The 17,716-nt window shown below is 53.3% G+C and overlaps 1 protein-coding gene across 1 annotated transcript in view; it reads right to left on the bottom strand.

The window, feature by feature from the left end:
* clstn3 (calsyntenin 3) overlaps positions 1-17,716 on the bottom strand; it is a 383,889-nt gene that overhangs the window by 249,965 nt on the left and 116,208 nt on the right. The window contains exons 8-11 of the mRNA XM_059960279.1: positions 11,323-11,435; positions 6,651-6,813; positions 3,660-3,704; positions 2,021-2,181 (exon numbers count right to left, since the gene is read on the bottom strand). Of these exons, the coding sequence (XP_059816262.1) occupies positions 2,021-2,181; positions 3,660-3,704; positions 6,651-6,813; positions 11,323-11,435 (482 nt within the window). The remainder of the gene's footprint in view (positions 1-2,020; positions 2,182-3,659; positions 3,705-6,650; positions 6,814-11,322; positions 11,436-17,716) is intronic.

A 17,716-nucleotide genomic window follows, 5' to 3' on the forward strand; every position in this document is an offset into this window, starting at 1 on the left:
CACTGGATCCCTCCCCCAGGGAACAGCAAACCCCCCCGCCCCGGCCCTGCACGGGATCTCTCCCCCAGGGGAGAGCCCCGGCCCTGCACTGGATCTCTCCCCCAGGAGAGAGCACCGGTCCTGCACGGGATCCCTCCCCCAGGGGACAGCAGACCCCCCCAGCCCCGGCCCTGCACTAGATACCAACCCCAGAGGAGAGCAGACCCCCCAGCCCCGGCCCTGCACTGGATCCCTCGCCCAGGGGAGAGCAGACCACCCAGCCCCGGCCTTGCACTGGATCCCTCCCCCAGGGGAGAGCAGAACCCTCAGCCCCGGCCCTGCACTGGATCCCTCGCCCAGGGGAGAGCAGACCACCCAGCCCCGGCCCTGCACTGGATCCCTCCCCCAAGGGAGAGCAGAACCCCCAGACCCGGCCCTGCACTGGATCCCTCGCCCAGGGGAGAGCAGACCACCCAGCCCCGGCCCTGCACTGGATCCCTCCCCCAAGGGAGAGCAGAACCCCCAGACCCGGCCCTGCACTGGATCCCTCGCCCAGGGGAGAGCAGACCACCCAGCCCCGGCCCTGCACTGGATCCCTCCCCCAGGGGAGAGCAGAACCCTCAGCCCCGGCCCTGCACTGGATCCCTCGCCCAGGGGAGAGCTGACCACCCAGCCCCGGCCCTGCACGGGATCTCTCCCCCAAGGGAGAGCAGAACCCTCAGCCCCTACCCTGCACTGGATCCCTCCCCCAGGGAACAGCAAACCCCCCCGCCCCGGCCCTGCACGGGATCTCTCCCCCAGGGGAGAGCCCCGGCCCTGCACTGGATCTCTCCCCCAGGAGAGAGCACCGGTCCTGCACGGGATCCCTCCCCCAGGGGACAGCAGACCCCCCAGCCCCGGCCCTGCACTGGATACCAACCCCAGAGGAGAGCAGACCCCCCAGCCCCGGCCCTGCACTGGATCCCTCCCCCAAGGGAGAGCAGACCCCGCAGTCCCGGCCCTGCACTGGATCCCTTCCCCAAGGGAGATCAGACACCCAGCCCCGGCCCTGCACTGGATCCCTCGCCCAGGGGACAGCAGACCCCGCAGCCCCGGCCCTGCACTGGATCCCTCCCCCAGAGGAGAGCAGACCCCCCAGCCCTGGCCCTGCACTGGATCCCTCCCCCAAGGGAGAGCAGACCCCGCAGCCCCGGCCCTGCACTGGATCCCTCCCCCAGAGGAGAGAAGACCCCCCAGACCCAGCCCTGCACTGGATCCCTCCCCCAGGGGAGAGCAGAACCCTCAGCCCCGGCCCTGCACTGGATCCCTCCCCCAGGAGACAGCAGACCCCCCAGCCCCGGCCCTGCACTGGATCCCTCCCCCAGGGGAGAGCAGTCCCCCCAGCCCTGGCCCTGCACTGGATCCCTCCCCCAGAGGAGAGCAGACCCCCCAGCCCCGGCCCTGCACGGGATCCCTCCCCCAGGGGACAGCAGACCCCCCAGCCCCGGCCCTGCACTGGATACCAACCCCAGAGGAGAGCAGAACCCCCCAGCCCCGGCCCTGCACTGGATCCCTCCCCCAAGGGAGAGCAGACCCCGCAGTCCCGGCCCTGCACTGGATCCCTTCCCCAAGGGAGATCAGACACCCAGCCCCGGCCCTGCACTGGATCACTCGCCCAGGGGACAGCAGACCCCGCAGCCCCGGCCCTGCACTGGATCCCTCCCCCAGAGGAGAGCAGACCCCCCAGCCCTGGCCCTGCACTGGATCCCTCCCCCAGAGGAGAGAAGACCCCGCAGCCCCGGCCCTGCACTGGATCCCTCCCCCAGAGGAGAGAAGACCCCCCAGACCCAGCCCTGCACTGGATCCCTCCCCCAGGGGAGAGCAGTCCCCCCAGCCCTGGCCCTGCACTGGATCCCTCCCCCAGAGGAGAGCAGACCCCCCAGCCCCGGCCCTGCACTGGATGCCTCCCCCAGAGGAGAGCAGCCCCCTCAGCCCCACCCCTGCACTGGATCCCTCCCCCAGGGGAGGGCAGACCCCTCCTACTCCCTCTGGGCCGACGCACCTTCATGCCTTTGCCCAGACTCTCGAAGTCGCTGAAGTCGAGTCCTTCTCTGCAGGAGTAGAGACACTCGAGAACCTGGTGACCATCCACAGGCCCAGGCCTGACCGTCACCCCCGCCAACAACGCCGTCAGTAACCGTTCCAGAGGCGGCTCCTGCGGGGCTGCAGAGGGGAGGGGGACAATCGGTCAGCATCACGTTCCCTTTACACTGTTCCCTCACTGCCCCTCCTCACCCTCTCCCTCCCTCACCTCCCCTACCTCTCCTCTTCACTCACTGCCCCTCTTCACCCTCTCTTCTCCCTCTCTCATTACCCCTACCTCCTCTCCACCCTCACAGAATTTCCTCAGCCTCCCTCTCCTCCAGTACCCTCCTCCCCTCACCTTACTTATTGTCCTTCTCTGTCCTCCCCCTCTCACCTGACCTTCCCCTCCTTTCACTCCTCCCTCATTGCCCCTCCCTCAATTCCCTACTTTCATCCCTCCTTCCTCAGCTCTGCTCTTTCACCCTCTCACCCTCCACACCCTCCCTCACTTCCCCTCCCCTCCACTCACTCACCCACCCTCAATTCTTGTCCACTCCTTTCCCTCCTCCCTCACTTCCCCTTATATCTCCCTTCCTCACCCATACTACATCCCATCCACTCCCAACTCATTTGCCGACCCTTCCTCAATACCCCTCCCTCTCCTACCCTACCTCCCATTCACTCCTTTGTTACGAATTGCCACAGCTCTGAGGGGCCGAAGGGTGTGGGGTAGCCCCCCTCCTTTTTGAGAATCGCAAGATCACTATTGAGTCAGTTCAGGAGACCCAGGAAATGAGAGAAAGACATGCAGAATCCAGAAAGAGTTGGAATGTGTCCTGGCCTCCGAAAGGCGGAACCATTGATACCGGCTATTGTCTCTTGGAGACGGAATTGTGTATTGAATACTGTACGATGTATCGAAGCCCCCAGGCAATGAACCAAGGGGGAGGGGAGGGATTGCATCATCCCTACCTGATTGACATCTGCGACCCTGTGAGTCAGGATAAAAGAGGGTCTGTGGGAACAGCCCCTCAGATGCACCAGAAGAAACGCTAGCAATCCCATAATAGCAAAAGCCAGTGGGAAGGCCACGTGCGTCCGTTTCCATTTGCCCCGGAATTGGTGGTCCTCTACCACGGAAGAACGGTTTTTAGCTAACAACGGGGAAATCAACTCCCAACGACTCTCGAAGGATTGACATCATAAAAGGACTGGGCAACCCGTCTTTCTCTCAAACCAAAACGCTGCAGCTTGAATGAACCAAAGTGACTTTTATATTTCCATCGGACAATACATTATCCCCGTGCTTTTAGATTTAGTATTGACTGTATGTTAGCATTGATATTATTTTTGTGTATTTTTATCAATAAATACTGTTAAAAATAGTACCATCAGACTTCAACGGACCTCTCTATCTTTGCTGGTAAGTGACCCAGTTACGGGGTACATAACACCTTCAATACCTCCTCTCCATTCCCTCTTCCTTCTACAACACTACCCCCAACCTCGGTGCTGCCAGGAGAGGGAGGGAGGGTACGGGGATCTTGGTGGAGGCAGGTAGGGCAGGAGAGGGAAGAAGGTGGGAGATAGGGTGGAGGGGAGGACAAGGTCTTTACCTGGGGGAACGTCGGTGATGTTGTTTGTTTCTGTCCAGATCTCATCTGCAGAGAGAAGATCAAACAGTCTTGAGAGAGGGAGAGAGCGAGGGGATGGGGAGAGGGAGTGGGAGAGAGAGTTAGCGAGAAAAAGAGAGGGGGGAAGGGAGAGAGACAGAAAGAGAGGGATAGAGAGAGAAAGATCAAAGTCTTGAGAGAGGGAGAGAGCGAGGGGATGGGGAGAGGGAGAGTGAGAAAAAGAGAGGGGGGAAGGGAGAAAGAGAAAGAGGGATAGAGAAAGAAAGATCAAACAGAGTCTTGAGAGAGGGAGAGAGCGAGGGGATGGGGAGAGGGTGGGAGAGAGAGTTAGCGAGAAAAAGAGAGGGGGGAAGGGAGAGACAGAAAGAGAGGGATAGAGAGAAAGATCAAACAGAGTCTTGAGAGAGGGAGAGAGTGAGGGGATGGGGCAAGGGAGTTAGTGAGAAAAAGAGAGGGGGAAGGGAGAGAGACAGAAAGAGGGAGAGAGAGAAAGATCAAACAGTCTTGAGAAGGAGAGAGCGAGGGGATGGGGAGGGAGTGGGAGAGAGAGTTAGCGAGAAAAAGAGAGGGGGGAAGGGAGAGAGACAGAAAGAGAGGGATAGAGAGAGAAAGATCAAAGTGAGAGAGGGAGAGAGCGAGGGGATGGGGAGAGAGAGTTAGTGAGAAAAAGAGGGGGGAAGGGAGAGAGCGAGGGGATGGGGAGGGAGTGGGAGAGAGAGTTAGCGAGAAAAAGAGAGGGGGAAGGGAGAGACAGAAAGAGAGGGATAGAGAGAGAAAGATCAAAGAGTCTTGAGAGAGGGAGAGAGCGAGGGGATGGGGAGAGGGAGTTAGTGAGAAAAAGAGGGGGGAAGGGAGAGAGACAGAAAGAGAGGGATAGAGAGAGAAAGATCAAACAGTCTTGAGAGAGGGAGAGTGCGAGGGGATGGGGCGAGGGAGTTAGTGAGAAAAAGAGGGGGGGAAGGGAGAGAGACAGAAAGAGGGATAGAGAGAGAAAGATCAGTCAGAGAGTGAGAAAGAGTGGGACAGTGAGAGAGAGAGTGAAAGTGTGACAGAGAGAGAGAAGGGCAGAAAGAGAAAAATGGGTCAGAGTTAGATCAAGAGGGACGGAGGGAGAGTTAGAATGAAAGAGGGGGGCAGAGAGAGAGAGAGTGAGAGTGCCAGAGAAAGAGGGAGACACAGCAATATTTATATAGAAAGAGGGAGAGACACAGACAGAGTGGGGGAAAGTGAAAGTGAGGAGGAGAGCAAGAGGGAGAGGGAGAGAGAGAGGGAAGGAGGGAAGAGAGAGAGTGAAAGAGTGACAGAGAGAGAGGGACAGAAAGAGAAAAATGGGTCAGAGTTAGATTGAGAGGGACAGAGGGAGAGTTAGAATGAAAGAGGGGGGCAGAGAGAGAGAGAGAGTGAGAGTGCCAGAGAAAGAGGGAGACAGCAATATTTACATAGAAAGAGGGAGATACACAGACAGAGTGGGGGAAAGTGAAAGTGAGGAGAGCAAGAGGGAGAGGGGCAGAGGGAAGGAGGGGGGAGAGAGAGCAAATGTGGCGAAAGTGAGGGGCGGGAGATTGAGATAAAGTGAGATGGGGGAAGGGTAGATAAAGAGAGAGAGTGAAGTGGAGAGATGGGAGAGAGTGTGCTGAGTGGGAGGGGTGTGTGAGACTGTGGAGTGGAAAGGAAGAGGGAGAGTGGGGGAGGGAGAGAGAGTATGGAGAGGGGCAAGGTGGAGAGTGAGAGAGAAGGGAAAGGGAGGGACAAAGAGAGAAAGTGTGAGGGAGAGAGGGCAAAAGGGATGGTGACAGCGAGAGAGGGAGAAGGGGCAGCAAGAGGGTGTAGTGAGGGTGGTGGGATCTGAATGGGGCGGGAAGGAAAGAATGAGCGAGGATGGGGAGAGAGAGAGAGAGATGTGTGAGAGGGGTTGAGTGGAGAGAGAGCAGGAAGGAAAAGGGAGGGAGAGGGGTTGGAAGGAGAAAGGGGTGTAGAGGGTATAAATGGGAGAGGGAAAGGAAGAAAGGGGAAAAGAGGAGAAAAAAGATGGGGGATATAGAGGGAGAGAGAGCTGAAGAGCGGAAGGGGAGAGATGAGAGAGGGAGTGGAGGAAGGGGAGAGAGATGGAAGAAGAGGAGGTGAGAAGGAGTGTGTGAGGGAGATAAAGGGAGTGGGGAGAGAGAAAGGGAGAGTGTCAGGGTGAAAATAAAACGAATGAGAACTTTCCTGGAAATCTGGGAAGGTTCAGTATTACATGTAAAATTTTGACAAACTTCTATACACAGACAGCAGAGAGTATCCAGACTGGGACATCGCGGCCTGGTACGGAAAGCCCAAGAATGGAAAAGCCTGTGGAAAATGGAGGACACAGGGAAGCCCTCCCCATCAGTGAACACACGAATAAGGAGCACTGACACGAGAAAGCAGCATCCATCGTCAGTGACCCCAGCACCCAGGTCAATGCAAACACCCGTCTACACCACCCAACAGTCCGATCCACACCCTCCCTCTCTACTAGTCTGTGCTGGGGAATGGCAGCTGCCGCCTTCACCTGGTCTCTATTCCTCAGTCTCCCCGCGTTCAATAGGCCATAAGACTCCGGAGCTGAGCTCGGACGTTTGGCCCTTTTGGTCCGCTCTGCCACGTCATCCTGACCTCTCGACCCCTCTCTCCTGCCTTCTCCCCGTAACTTTTGATTTCCTGTCTGACCCACAACGTCAACCTCAGCTCCAAATGCAGCCACTGATTTGGTCTCCACATTCCACAGATTCACCACCATCTTGCTGATGAAACCCTCCCTCCTCTGTTCTCCAGGGACGGCGTTCTCACCCCAGCCGCGGCCTCGAGCTGCCTTGACAGCAGCGTGAAGGGAGGGAAGGCCTGCCAGAGCACACGGTGACCCTGAATCCGGCGTGCGGGAGACTCGTCCACCGGCTCCTGGAGCGGGACGGGCCGTGCCGGCGAGCGGGGGAAGTGGGGAGCCGTACTCACCTGCCCAGCAGGCCCCGATGACCAGGCGAGGCTGAGGCCTGGGGGGACGGAAGGGGCCGCTCTCCATGACCAGGGCGGGCTCGAAGGTGACGCCGTCTACGTAGAGGACCACGGTGGGGAACTGGAGGCTCAGGGCGTAGTGGTGCCACGCATCGTCGCAGACCTGGGTGGGGAGAGAGGGGAGGAGAGGGTCAGGGGGAGCCCTTCTCCGTTATCTACACGAACACGGGTGCAGACCGGTCCGACGAGAAAACTTACCTCCGAAAACATCGTCGCAGACCTGGGTGGGGAGAGAGGGGAGGAGAGGGTCAGGGGGAGCCCTTCTCCGTCATCTACACAAACACGGGTGCAGACCGGTCTGACGAGAAAACTTACCTCCGAAAACATCGTCGCAGACCTGGGTGGGGAGAGAGGGGAGGAGAGGGTCAGGGGGAGCCCTTCTCCGTCATCTACACGAACACGGGTGCAGACCGGTCCGACGAGAAAACTTACCTCCGAAAACATCGTCGCAGACCTGGGTGGGGAGAGAGGGGAGGAGAGGGTCAGGGGGAGCCCTTCTCCGTCATCTACACGAACACGGGTGCAGACCGGTCCGACGAGAAAACTTACCTCCGAAAACATCGTCGCAGACCTGGGTGGGGAGAGAGGGGAGGAGAGGGTCAGGGGGAGCCCTTCTCCGTCATCTACACGAACACGGGTGCAGACCGGTCCGAAGAGAAAACTTACCTCCGAAAGCATCGCAGGGTCAGGGCATCAGGCAAGCAGCGTTCGTGCACAATTGTTCGTAAGGTTTACAAGAAAGAGCACCATCAAAAGTTCAAAGTAAAATTTAATGAAATTCTTTTTACTGCGGGCTTGCTCGGCAAATGTACAGAACAGTAACTGTGAACAGGATCGATGGGCAACAACTGCGAATGCATATATAAATAAATAGCAATAAATAACGAGGGCATGAAATGACAAGATAAAGAGTCCTGAAAGTGAGACCATGGGTTGTGGGATTCTCAGTAGAATGAGAGTCACTGTCCCCTTTTGTTCAGGAGCCTGATGTTTGGGGGGTAGTAACTGTCCCTGACCCTGCTGGTGTGAGTCTTGAGGCTCCTGTACCTTCTTCCTGATGGCAGCAGTGAGAAAAGAGCGTGGCCTGGGTGGTGAGGATCTCTGATGCTTTCCTGCGACAACGTTTCCTGGAGATGGTTGGGAGGGTTTTACCCGTGATGTACGGGGCCCAATCCACTACCTTTTGTGGGATTTTCCACTCAGAGTCATTGGTGTTCCCGTACCAGGGCGTAACGCAGCCTGTCACCACACTTTCCACCGCACATCTGTAGAAGTTTGCCCAGGTTTTCAATGACATCCCAAACCTCCACAGACTCCTAAGCAAGTAGAGGCACTGTCGTCCTTTCGTAAGCAATAATATTCAAATGATGGGTCCTCTGAGATAGTGACAGCCGGGAATTTAAAGTTACCGACCCTCTCCACCTCTGATGATTACTGGCTCATGGACTTCCCTCTGCTGAAGCCTACAGTCAGTTCCTTGCTCTTATTGACACTGAGTGAGAGGTTGTTGTGATGACACCACTCAGCCAAGTTTTCAATCTCCCTCCTGCATGCTGATTTATCACCCCCTTTGATAAATCAGTGGGATGAAGTTCACAATGGTCACGGTGCTGTTGTACCCCGGTGCTGCTGGCTGGCTCAGGGACAAGCATCAGTTGTGGGGGAAGTGGTCGTCATTAAACCTGCATCCGGAACTCCACTCGCTCTTCACCGATGTCTTCGCCTACTCTGCCAGCCCGGGGCCTGTCCGCCTGTTTGCCAGGGCCCAAACTGGCCTGTTATACAGCAGAGGGAGGGCCTTACGCCTGTCGTGCAGGCCTGCGTGTGCCTATAATGCAGTCCCTGCTGGTCCGTAATGCAGCTCTGTATGCCTGCAATATCATTACATCTGTAATGCAGAAATGTCCACCTGTAATGCAGCCCCATCTGCCTCAAATGTGGGCTTGTATTGTAGACCAGTAACACAGAGCCTCATGCCTGTAATAAGGCCCTGTACACCCGTAACAAAGGCCAGTGTGCTTATAATGTAAACCCAAGGCCTGTAATGTAGACATGTATGCCTGTAATGTAGACCCATAGACCTGTAATTCAGACCCATATACCTGTAATGTAGACCCATATACCTGTAATTCAGACCCATATACCTGTAATTCAGACCCATATGCCTGTAATGTAGACCCATATACCTGTAATGTAGACCCATATACCTGTAATTCAGACCCATATACCTGTAATTCAGACCCATATACCTGTAATTCAGACCCATATACCTGTAATTCAGACCCATATACCTGTAATGTAGACCCATATACCTGTAATGTAGACTCATATGCCTGTAATGTAGACCCATATGCCTGTAGACCCATATACCTGTAATTCAGACCCATATACCTGTAATGTAGACCCATATACCTGTAATTCAGACCCATATACCTGTAATGTAGACTCATATGCCTGTAATGTAGACCCATATGCCTGTAGACCCATATACCTGTAATTCAGACCCATATACCTGTAATGTAGACCCATATACCTGTAATTCAGACCCATATACCTGTAATGTAGACCCATATACCTGTAATTCAGACCCATATACCTGTAATGTAGACCCATATACCTGTAATTCAGACCCATATACCTGTAATGTAGACCCATATACCTGTAATTCAGACCCATATACCTGTAATGTACACCCATATACCTGTAATTCAGACCCATATACCTGTAATTCAGACCCATATACCTGTAATGTAGACCCATATACCTGTAATTCAGACACATATACCTGTAATGTAGACCCATATACCTGTAATTCAGACCCATATACCTGTAATTCAGACCCATATACCTGTAATGTAGACCCATATACCTGTAATTCAGACCCATATACCTGTAATGTAGACCCATATACCTGTAATGCAGACCCATATACCTGTAATGCAGACCCATATGCCTGTAATACAGGACTGTATGCCTGTAATGTAGACCCATATACCTGTAATTTAGACCCATATACCTGTAATGCAGACCCATATGCCTGTAATGTAGACCCATATACCTGTAATGTAGACCCATATACCTGTAATGCAGGACTGTATACCTGTAATGTAGACCCATATACCTGTAATGTGGACCCATATACCTGTAATGTGGACCCATATACCTGTAATGTAGACCCATATACCTGTAATGCAGACCCATATACCTGTAATGCAGACCCATATACCTGTAATGCAGACCCATATACCTGTAATGTGGACCCATATACCTGTAATGTAGACCCATATACCTGTAATGCAGGACCGTATGCCTGGAATGTAGACCCATACACCTGTAATGCAGACCCATATGCCTGTAATGCAGGACCGTATGCCTGTAATGCAGAGACCAAGCGACTGTAGTACAGGTTTGTACACGTGTACCTCAGGTTCGTAAGCCTGGTGCTCAGTACCAGCTCCCTGTTAGACATCAGGACCGGGGTGATTCTTCACTTTGACCCTGATTCCTCCTGCCCCCACATGCCTCTTACCCCACCTGACCACATATACCTCTGGCTGGTGGTCTGCCCACACCACCCCCTCCTTACCCTCTCCACAGTCTATTCTCTCTCACCGCACAATTTCACCTGCCATTTATAATCTGTGTGACCAGTGACTTTGTGCCTGTAATGTCACTGCAAACAGGATTATCACTGTACCTGGCCTCACTCAACTGTTCAACAGGGCAATGAACTTCTCGCAGCCTTGTATCTCCCTCTCCCTCTCCCTCTTCACTCTTGCTCTCCCTGTCCCCCTCTGTCTCCACCCTCCTCTCCCTTTCTCACTCTCCCTCTCCCCCTCTGTCTCCACCTCTCATCTCCCCCTCCCTCCTTCCCACCTCCCCTTCTCCCTCCCTTGCATCTTCCCCTTTCCCTCCTTCCTGTCTCCCCATTCCCCTGCTTCCCCTGTCCCCCCCTCCCCTTCCTGTCTCCCCCTCTCCCTCCTGTCTCCCTCACACTATTACCACCACCTCCATCACTTCTCTCCCACCCCTCTCCCATGGCATCTCCATCTCCCCCGACAGGCTTCACTCGGCCTACTCTTGTGTCCGTGGCAACCAGTGCCGGAGATTGACTGACTGTTCCTGCTGTTCCCATGGCAACAGGTTCAGGTGGCTTCCTGCTGCTGTCGAGTCATCCTGGAGGGCATGCTTGTGTTTCCACGGCGAACAAGCTGGAGGCTTCCTGTTCCCTCCATCACGGCCTACAGCTGTGCCTATGGTGCCTATGGTCAGAGAGGACCGGCAGGCTCACTCCCGTTCCCATAGCAACAGTCCCAGCATGGATACCGCCTGGGTTTCCACGGCAGGGTGACAATGCACCTCGTTCCCACGGCAACCCAGACCTGGCAGGTTGACATCTCACGGCCAGGGTAACAGGCCGTCCCCAGGGTAACCGACACACCCTGTTGCCACCGAAACAGGTGCAGCGAACTGTTCCACCGCTCCAGACGGAGAGGTTCAGGCAGCCCCTCTCCTCGCACCTCCGAGGTGTCACTGCCCTCCGCCGAGAGTGGCCCCGAGGGGAGCGGCAACTCCGCGACACACCTCCCCCTCTCCCTCGGCCCTCACCTACCTGCTCGAGCTTCCAGCGGAACTTGACCGGACGGGTGCTGCCCAGCTGGGGCCAGTACAGGAAGGAGAAGCGGGGCCCCTGGACGGTCAGGGCGTAGTGCGCAAAGCCCGAATCTGAGGGAAGGAGGGCAGGGAGAGAGGGAAAGGGCAGAAAGAGGGTGAAAGGGGAAAAGATGGGGATTTGGGAAAGGGTGGGGAGGGGAAGAGGGGATGGGGTGAGGGAAAGGGAGGACCGGAGCAAGAAAGGAGGCAGAAAGAGGGGAAAGGAGCAGGAAAAAGGAAAGGGGGAGGAGTGAAAGACAGAAAGAAGGGGAAGAGGGAAAGAGGGGAGGGAAACGGGAGAGGGGAAGGTGGGAAAGAGAGAGAGGGAAAAGGGGGTGGGGGATGGGGAAGGGGAGGAGGGGACAGAAGGGAAAGAGACAAAGAGGAGAGTGTGACAAGGGTGAATCTCTGCAACGTCCTTTCATCCCCCCTCTCTCACTCAACCCCTCTCATAACCATTCACCACCTCTCTCCATCCCTCGTCAAACCCTACACCCCTCCCTGTCTCTGTAACCCCCTCCATTCCCTACACCCCTCCCTGTCTCTGCAACCCCCTCTGTCCCCTACACCCCTCCCTGTCTCTGTAACTCTCTCCATCCCCTACACTAATCCCCTAAACTAACGTGGCAGGGGGATTGGAACAAGTGCAGAGAGACAGAGGGGTGTAAAATGAGGGTAGAAGCAAAAAGTAGTAAGGTGAAAAGTAAAAGTGGCAGGCAGGCAAATCCAGGGCAAAAATCTAAAAGGGCCACTTATCAACATAATTGTATAAGGGCAAAGATTGTTGTAAAAAACAAACCTGAAGGCTTTGTGTGTGAGGAGCATTCGTAACAAGGTGGATGAACTGAATGTGCAGATAGTTATTAATGAATATGATATAGTTGGGATAACAGAGACATGGCTCCAGGGTGACCCCGGATGGGAGCTCAACATCCAGGGATATTCAATATTCAGGAGGGATAGACAGGAAAGAAAAGGAGGTGGGGTAGTGTTGCTGGTTAGAAAGGAGATTAACACAATAGAAAGGAAGGACATTAGCCTGGAGGATGTGGAATCGATTTGGGTAGAGCTGCATAACACTAAGGGGCAGGAAACTCTGGTGGGAGTTGTGTACAGGGCACCTAACAGTAGTAGTGAGGTTGGGGATAGCATTAAACAGGAAATTAGAAACGTGTGCAATAAAGGAACAGTAGTTATAATGGGTGACTTCAATCTACGTATAGATTGGGTGAACCAAATTGGTAAGGGTGCTGAGGAAGAGGATTTCTTGGAATGTATGTGAGATGGTTTTCTGAACCAGCATGTTGAGGAACCAACTAGAGAGCAGGCCATTCTAGACTGGGTATTGAACAATGAGGAAGGGTTAGTTAGCAATCTTGTCGTGCGAGGCCCCTTGGGTAAGAGTGACCATCATATGGTGGAATTCTTCATTAAGATGGAGAGTGACATAGTTAATTCAGAAACATACGTTCTCAACTTAAAGAAGGGTAACTTTGAAGGTATGAGACGTGAATTAGCTAAGATAGACTGGCAAATGATACTTAAAGGGTTGATGGTGGATGTGCAATGGCAAGCATTTAAAGATCGCATGGATGAACTACAACAATTGTTCATCCCAGTTTGGCAAAAGAATAAACCAGGGAAGGCAGTGCACCCATGGCTGACAAGGGAAATTAGGGATAGTATCAAGTCCAAAGAAGAAACATATAAATGAGCAAAAAAAAAGCGGCCCACCTGAGGACTGGGAGAAATTCAGAGACCAGCAGAGGAGGACAAAGGGCTTAATTAGGAACGGGAAAAAAGATTATGAGAGAAAGCTGGCAGGGAACATAAAAACTGACTGTAAAAACTTTTATAGATATGTGAAAAGAAAAAGATTGGTCAAGACAAATGTAGTTCCTTTACAGTCAGAAACAGGTGAATTGATCATAGGGAACAAAGACATGGCAGACCAATTGAATATCTACTTTGGTTCTGTCTTCACTAAGGAGGACATAAATAATCTCCTGGAAATAGTAGGGGAACGAGGGTTCAGTGAGATGGAGGAACTGAAGGAAATACATGTTAGTAGGGAAGTGTTAGGTAAATTGAAGGGATTAAAGGCAGATTAATCCCCAGCCCCAGATGGTCTGCATCCCAGAGTGCTTAAGGAAGTAGCCCAATAAATAGTAGATGCATTAGTGATAATTTTTCAAAACTCCTTAGATTCTGGATTAGTTCCTGAGGATTGGAGGGTGGCTAATGTAACCCCACTTTTTAAAAAAAGAGGGAGAGAGAAACCGGGGAATTATAGACCGGTTAGTCTGACATCGGTGGTGGGGAAAGTGCTAGAGTCGGTTATCAAAGATGTGATAACAGCACATTTGGAAAGAGGTGAAATCGGACAAAGTCAGCATGGAGTTGTGAAAGGAAAATCATGTCTGACGAATCTTATAGAATTTTTTGAAGATGTAACTAGTAGAGTGGATAGGGGAGAGCCAGTGGATGTATATTTGGATTTTCAAAAGGCTTTTGACAAGGTCCTACACAGGAGATTAGTGTGCAAACTTAAAGCACGTGGTATTGGGTGTATGGTATTGATGTGGATAGAGAATTGGTTGACAGACAGGAAGCAAAGAGTGGGAGTAAACGGGACCTTTTCAGAATGGCAGGCAGTGACTAGTGGGGTACCGCAAGGCTCAGTGTTGGGACCCCAGTTGTTTACAATATATATTAATGATTTAGACGAGGGAATTAAATGCAGCATCTCCAAATTTGTGGATGACACAAAGCTGGGCAGCAGTGTTAGCTGTGAGGAGGATGCAGGGTGACTTGGACAGGTTAGGTGAGTGGGCAAATTCATGGCAGATGCAATATAATGTGGATAAATGTGAGGTTATCCACTTTGGTTGCAAGAACAGGAAAACAGATTATTATCTGAACGGTGGCCAATTAGGAAAAGGGGAGATGCAACGAGACCTGGGTGTCATTGTACACAAGTTATTGAAGGTGGGCATGCAGGTACAGCAGGCAGTGAAAAAGGCAAATGGTATGTTGGCATTCATAGCAAAAGGATTTGAGTACAGGAGCAGGGAGGTTCTACTGCAGTTGTACAAGGCCTTGGTGAGACCACAGCTGGAGTATTGTGTGCAGTTTTGGTCCCCTAATCTGAGGAAAAACATTCTTGCCAGAGGGAGTACAGAGAAGGTTCACCAGATTGATTCCTGGGATGACAGGACTTTCATGTGAAGAAAGACTGGATCGACTAGGATTATACTCACTGGAATTTAGAAGATTGAGTGGGGATCTTATTGAAACATATAAAATTCTTAAGGGATTGGACAGGCTAGATGCAGGAAGATTGTTCCCAATGTTGGGGAAGTCCAGAACGAGGGGGTCACAGCTTAAGGATAAAGAGGAAGCCTGTTAGGACCAAGCTGAGTGAAAACTTCTTCACACAGAGAGTGGTGAATCTGTGGAATTCTCTGCCAGGAAACAGTTGAGGCTGGTTCATTGGCTATATTTAAGAGGGAGTTAGATATGGCCCTTGTGGCTAAAGGGATCAGGGGGTATGGAGAGAAGGCAGGTACATGGTTCTGAGTTGGATGATCAGCCATGATCATACTGAATGGCGGTGCAGGTTTGAAGGGCTGAATGGCCTACTCCTGCACCTATTTTCTATGTTTCTACGTTACCCCTCCCTGTCTCTGTAACCCCCTCCGTCCCCTACACCCCTCCCTGTCTCTGTAATCCCCCCATTCCCTACACCCCTCCCTATCTCTGTAACCCCCTCCGTCCCCTACACCCCTCCCTGTCTCTGTAACCCCTCCGTCCCCTACACCCCTCCGTCTCTGTAACCCCCTCCGTCCCCGACACCCCTCCCTGTCTCTGTAATCCCCCCATCCCCTACACCCCTCCCCGTCTCTGTAACCCCCTCCGTCCCCTACACCCCTCCCCGTCTCTGTAACCCCCCCATCCCCTACACCCCTCCCCGTCTCTGTAACCCCCTCCGTCCCCTACACCCCTCCCTGTCTCTGTAACCCCCTCCATCCCCTACACCCCTCCCTGTCTCTGTAACCCCCTCCGTCCCCTACACCCCTCCCTGTCTCTGTAACCCCCTCCGTCCCCTACACCCCTCCCCGTCTCTGTAACCCCCTCCGTCCCCTACACCCCTCCCTGTCTCTGTAACCCCCTCCGTCCCCTACACCCCTCCCTGCCTCTCCACACATAACCCTCATCTCCCAGCATTCAGATCAGATTTCCCGTCCTCGCTCCCGTTTTGTTGGACCCTGCCGGTTTCTTGCATTAACAACCATCCATCAGATATCTGGCCCCATCACTGGGCTCTCCATATCTCCCTTTTGTCCCCTTCTGTCACATCTCATATTTCCCCATCGTATGTGTAAACTGAGAAAGGCTTTTAAGTATATGTGGACTGTCTAAGGCAGTACACTGAGGTTCTGGTGATGGATCAGACAGGGTCCGTGGACCGATAACTGGAACGAGTGAGTGGGCTTATGAGGGGAGGTCAGACAGGCTAGGGTTGTGTGTGTCCCAGCCTTCCTCCAACGGGGATTCAGGGCAGCGGAAGGGGACTAGATTAGAAGGTGCAAGAGCTTGGATGGCGGGTGTGGAAAGGGCATTTCCTGTTGTGGGGGGAATCTAGGAGAAGGGGGGGTGGGTCACTGTTTAATAACACGGGGTGCTACGATTAGGCGGTCCTCGTTTGGGGATTGGAGGTGGGAAAAGTCAGCAACTTGGAATTATCATATCAGATGATCCGTCTTGGGTAAGTGGCATCCCGCAGAAAGCGCTGCAGCTTCCCTGCAAGTGTACGTGGACTCAGCATGTCATCTCAAACCGTGGAGCAACCGGCCTGGCCTGGAAACGCCAGTGCCCGGGAGCCGAGAGGTCCGGAGGAAGTGGTGGACGGTCCCCCTCATCGTTTGGGCACACCTACCACGAGAAAGCAGCATCCGGCGCCAGTGACGCCCGCCAGCCAGACCGTGCCCTCCTCTCACTGCCTCCACAGGGCAGGCGGGTCCCACACCACCGGGTTACCCTGCAACCACCAGACTCCTGCACCAGCCTCACTCACCTCAGCTCTGAACTGACTCCGCCAGCTAGACTCACTTCCACATCTCAGAATCAAGGATTTACTTTTTATTTCCAATATTACTAGCACGATTTGTCTTCTTTTGTACATTGGTTCTTTCTCAGTCTTTCTTTCTGTATTGTTTTTCATCAATTCGATTGCATCTCTTTATTTTCCTGCAACAAGAAAATGAGCCTCGGGGAAAGGATACGCACTCTTTGATATCAGACGTACGTTCAACCCTGAACTGTGATTCGGTCGGGATGGCCGGTGGGGTGGGGTAGTTGTGCCTGACCTGATTCTCTCCCTCATAGGACAGCGGGGGTAGAAGTGGTGGGTGAACAGTCATGGGGGTGGGGGTGTTGGACTTGTGTAGAAATAATGGTGGGAGGAGGAATGGAAATGGTCCCTGGATATACAGGCGTTTCCCCCCGCCTCTTACAAAGGCAGAGCGTTCCTGCGAAACCTTTCTGAAGCCGAAGTGGCGTAAAGCGAAGAACCATTCATTTATATGGGAAAAATTTTCACGAAAGCGAAAATCCTCTTAGTAATGCGAAAACAATGGCGGTCTTTTGTAAAAGCAAAGTGCCGTAAAGCGAACATTTGTAAAGCGGGGGGGGGACCTGTAGTACCCAGTGCTTCCCGTTCCCTCCTCTCTCCCTTCCCCTTTTCCCAACCAAGACTGCCCTCTCCCTGCCCCCTTCCCACTCTCAGTCCACAAGAGAGACCCGTATCAGAATCAGGTTTGTCGTCACTCACTTGTGTCATGAAATGTGAATTTGTTGTGGTGGCAGTCTAGTGCACCATAAATATATGGTCTGGTTCTGGTTCTGTGCAGAAGTCTTAGGCCTGTATATATATATATATACACCTACGGCTTTTGCACAGAACCAGATCTCTGCTCCCCCCCATCCTCTTGTTACTGGAGCATCCCAGGATGACAGTCGGCTCCCTCTTACATCTATCCCCTCCCACCCTCAACCTGTGCCCCTCAGCTCTGGACCCCCCCACCCTGGGGAATGACCCATCAGGTCACCCCTCTTTCTCCGACATTCCGGGGTATAAAGACCCACCCTAGCCAGTCCCTCTGTAAACCTGGCCAGCCAGTCAGGTTTTGCAGTTCCATCCCAAGACGTGTGAAGAGACTCCCTTTGGAATGAAGGATTTGAAGGCAGAATACGGGGTCAATGGCAGGGTCCACATCCATAGATCCCTTGAAGTTGCATGCAAGTTGATGGGGTTGTTAAACAGGCCTTGGCCTTCATCAGTCTGGGATTTG

Source organism: Hypanus sabinus, unplaced genomic scaffold (assembly GCF_030144855.1).
Source record: "Hypanus sabinus isolate sHypSab1 unplaced genomic scaffold, sHypSab1.hap1 scaffold_244, whole genome shotgun sequence".
Lineage (NCBI taxonomy): Eukaryota > Metazoa > Chordata > Chondrichthyes > Myliobatiformes > Dasyatidae > Hypanus > Hypanus sabinus.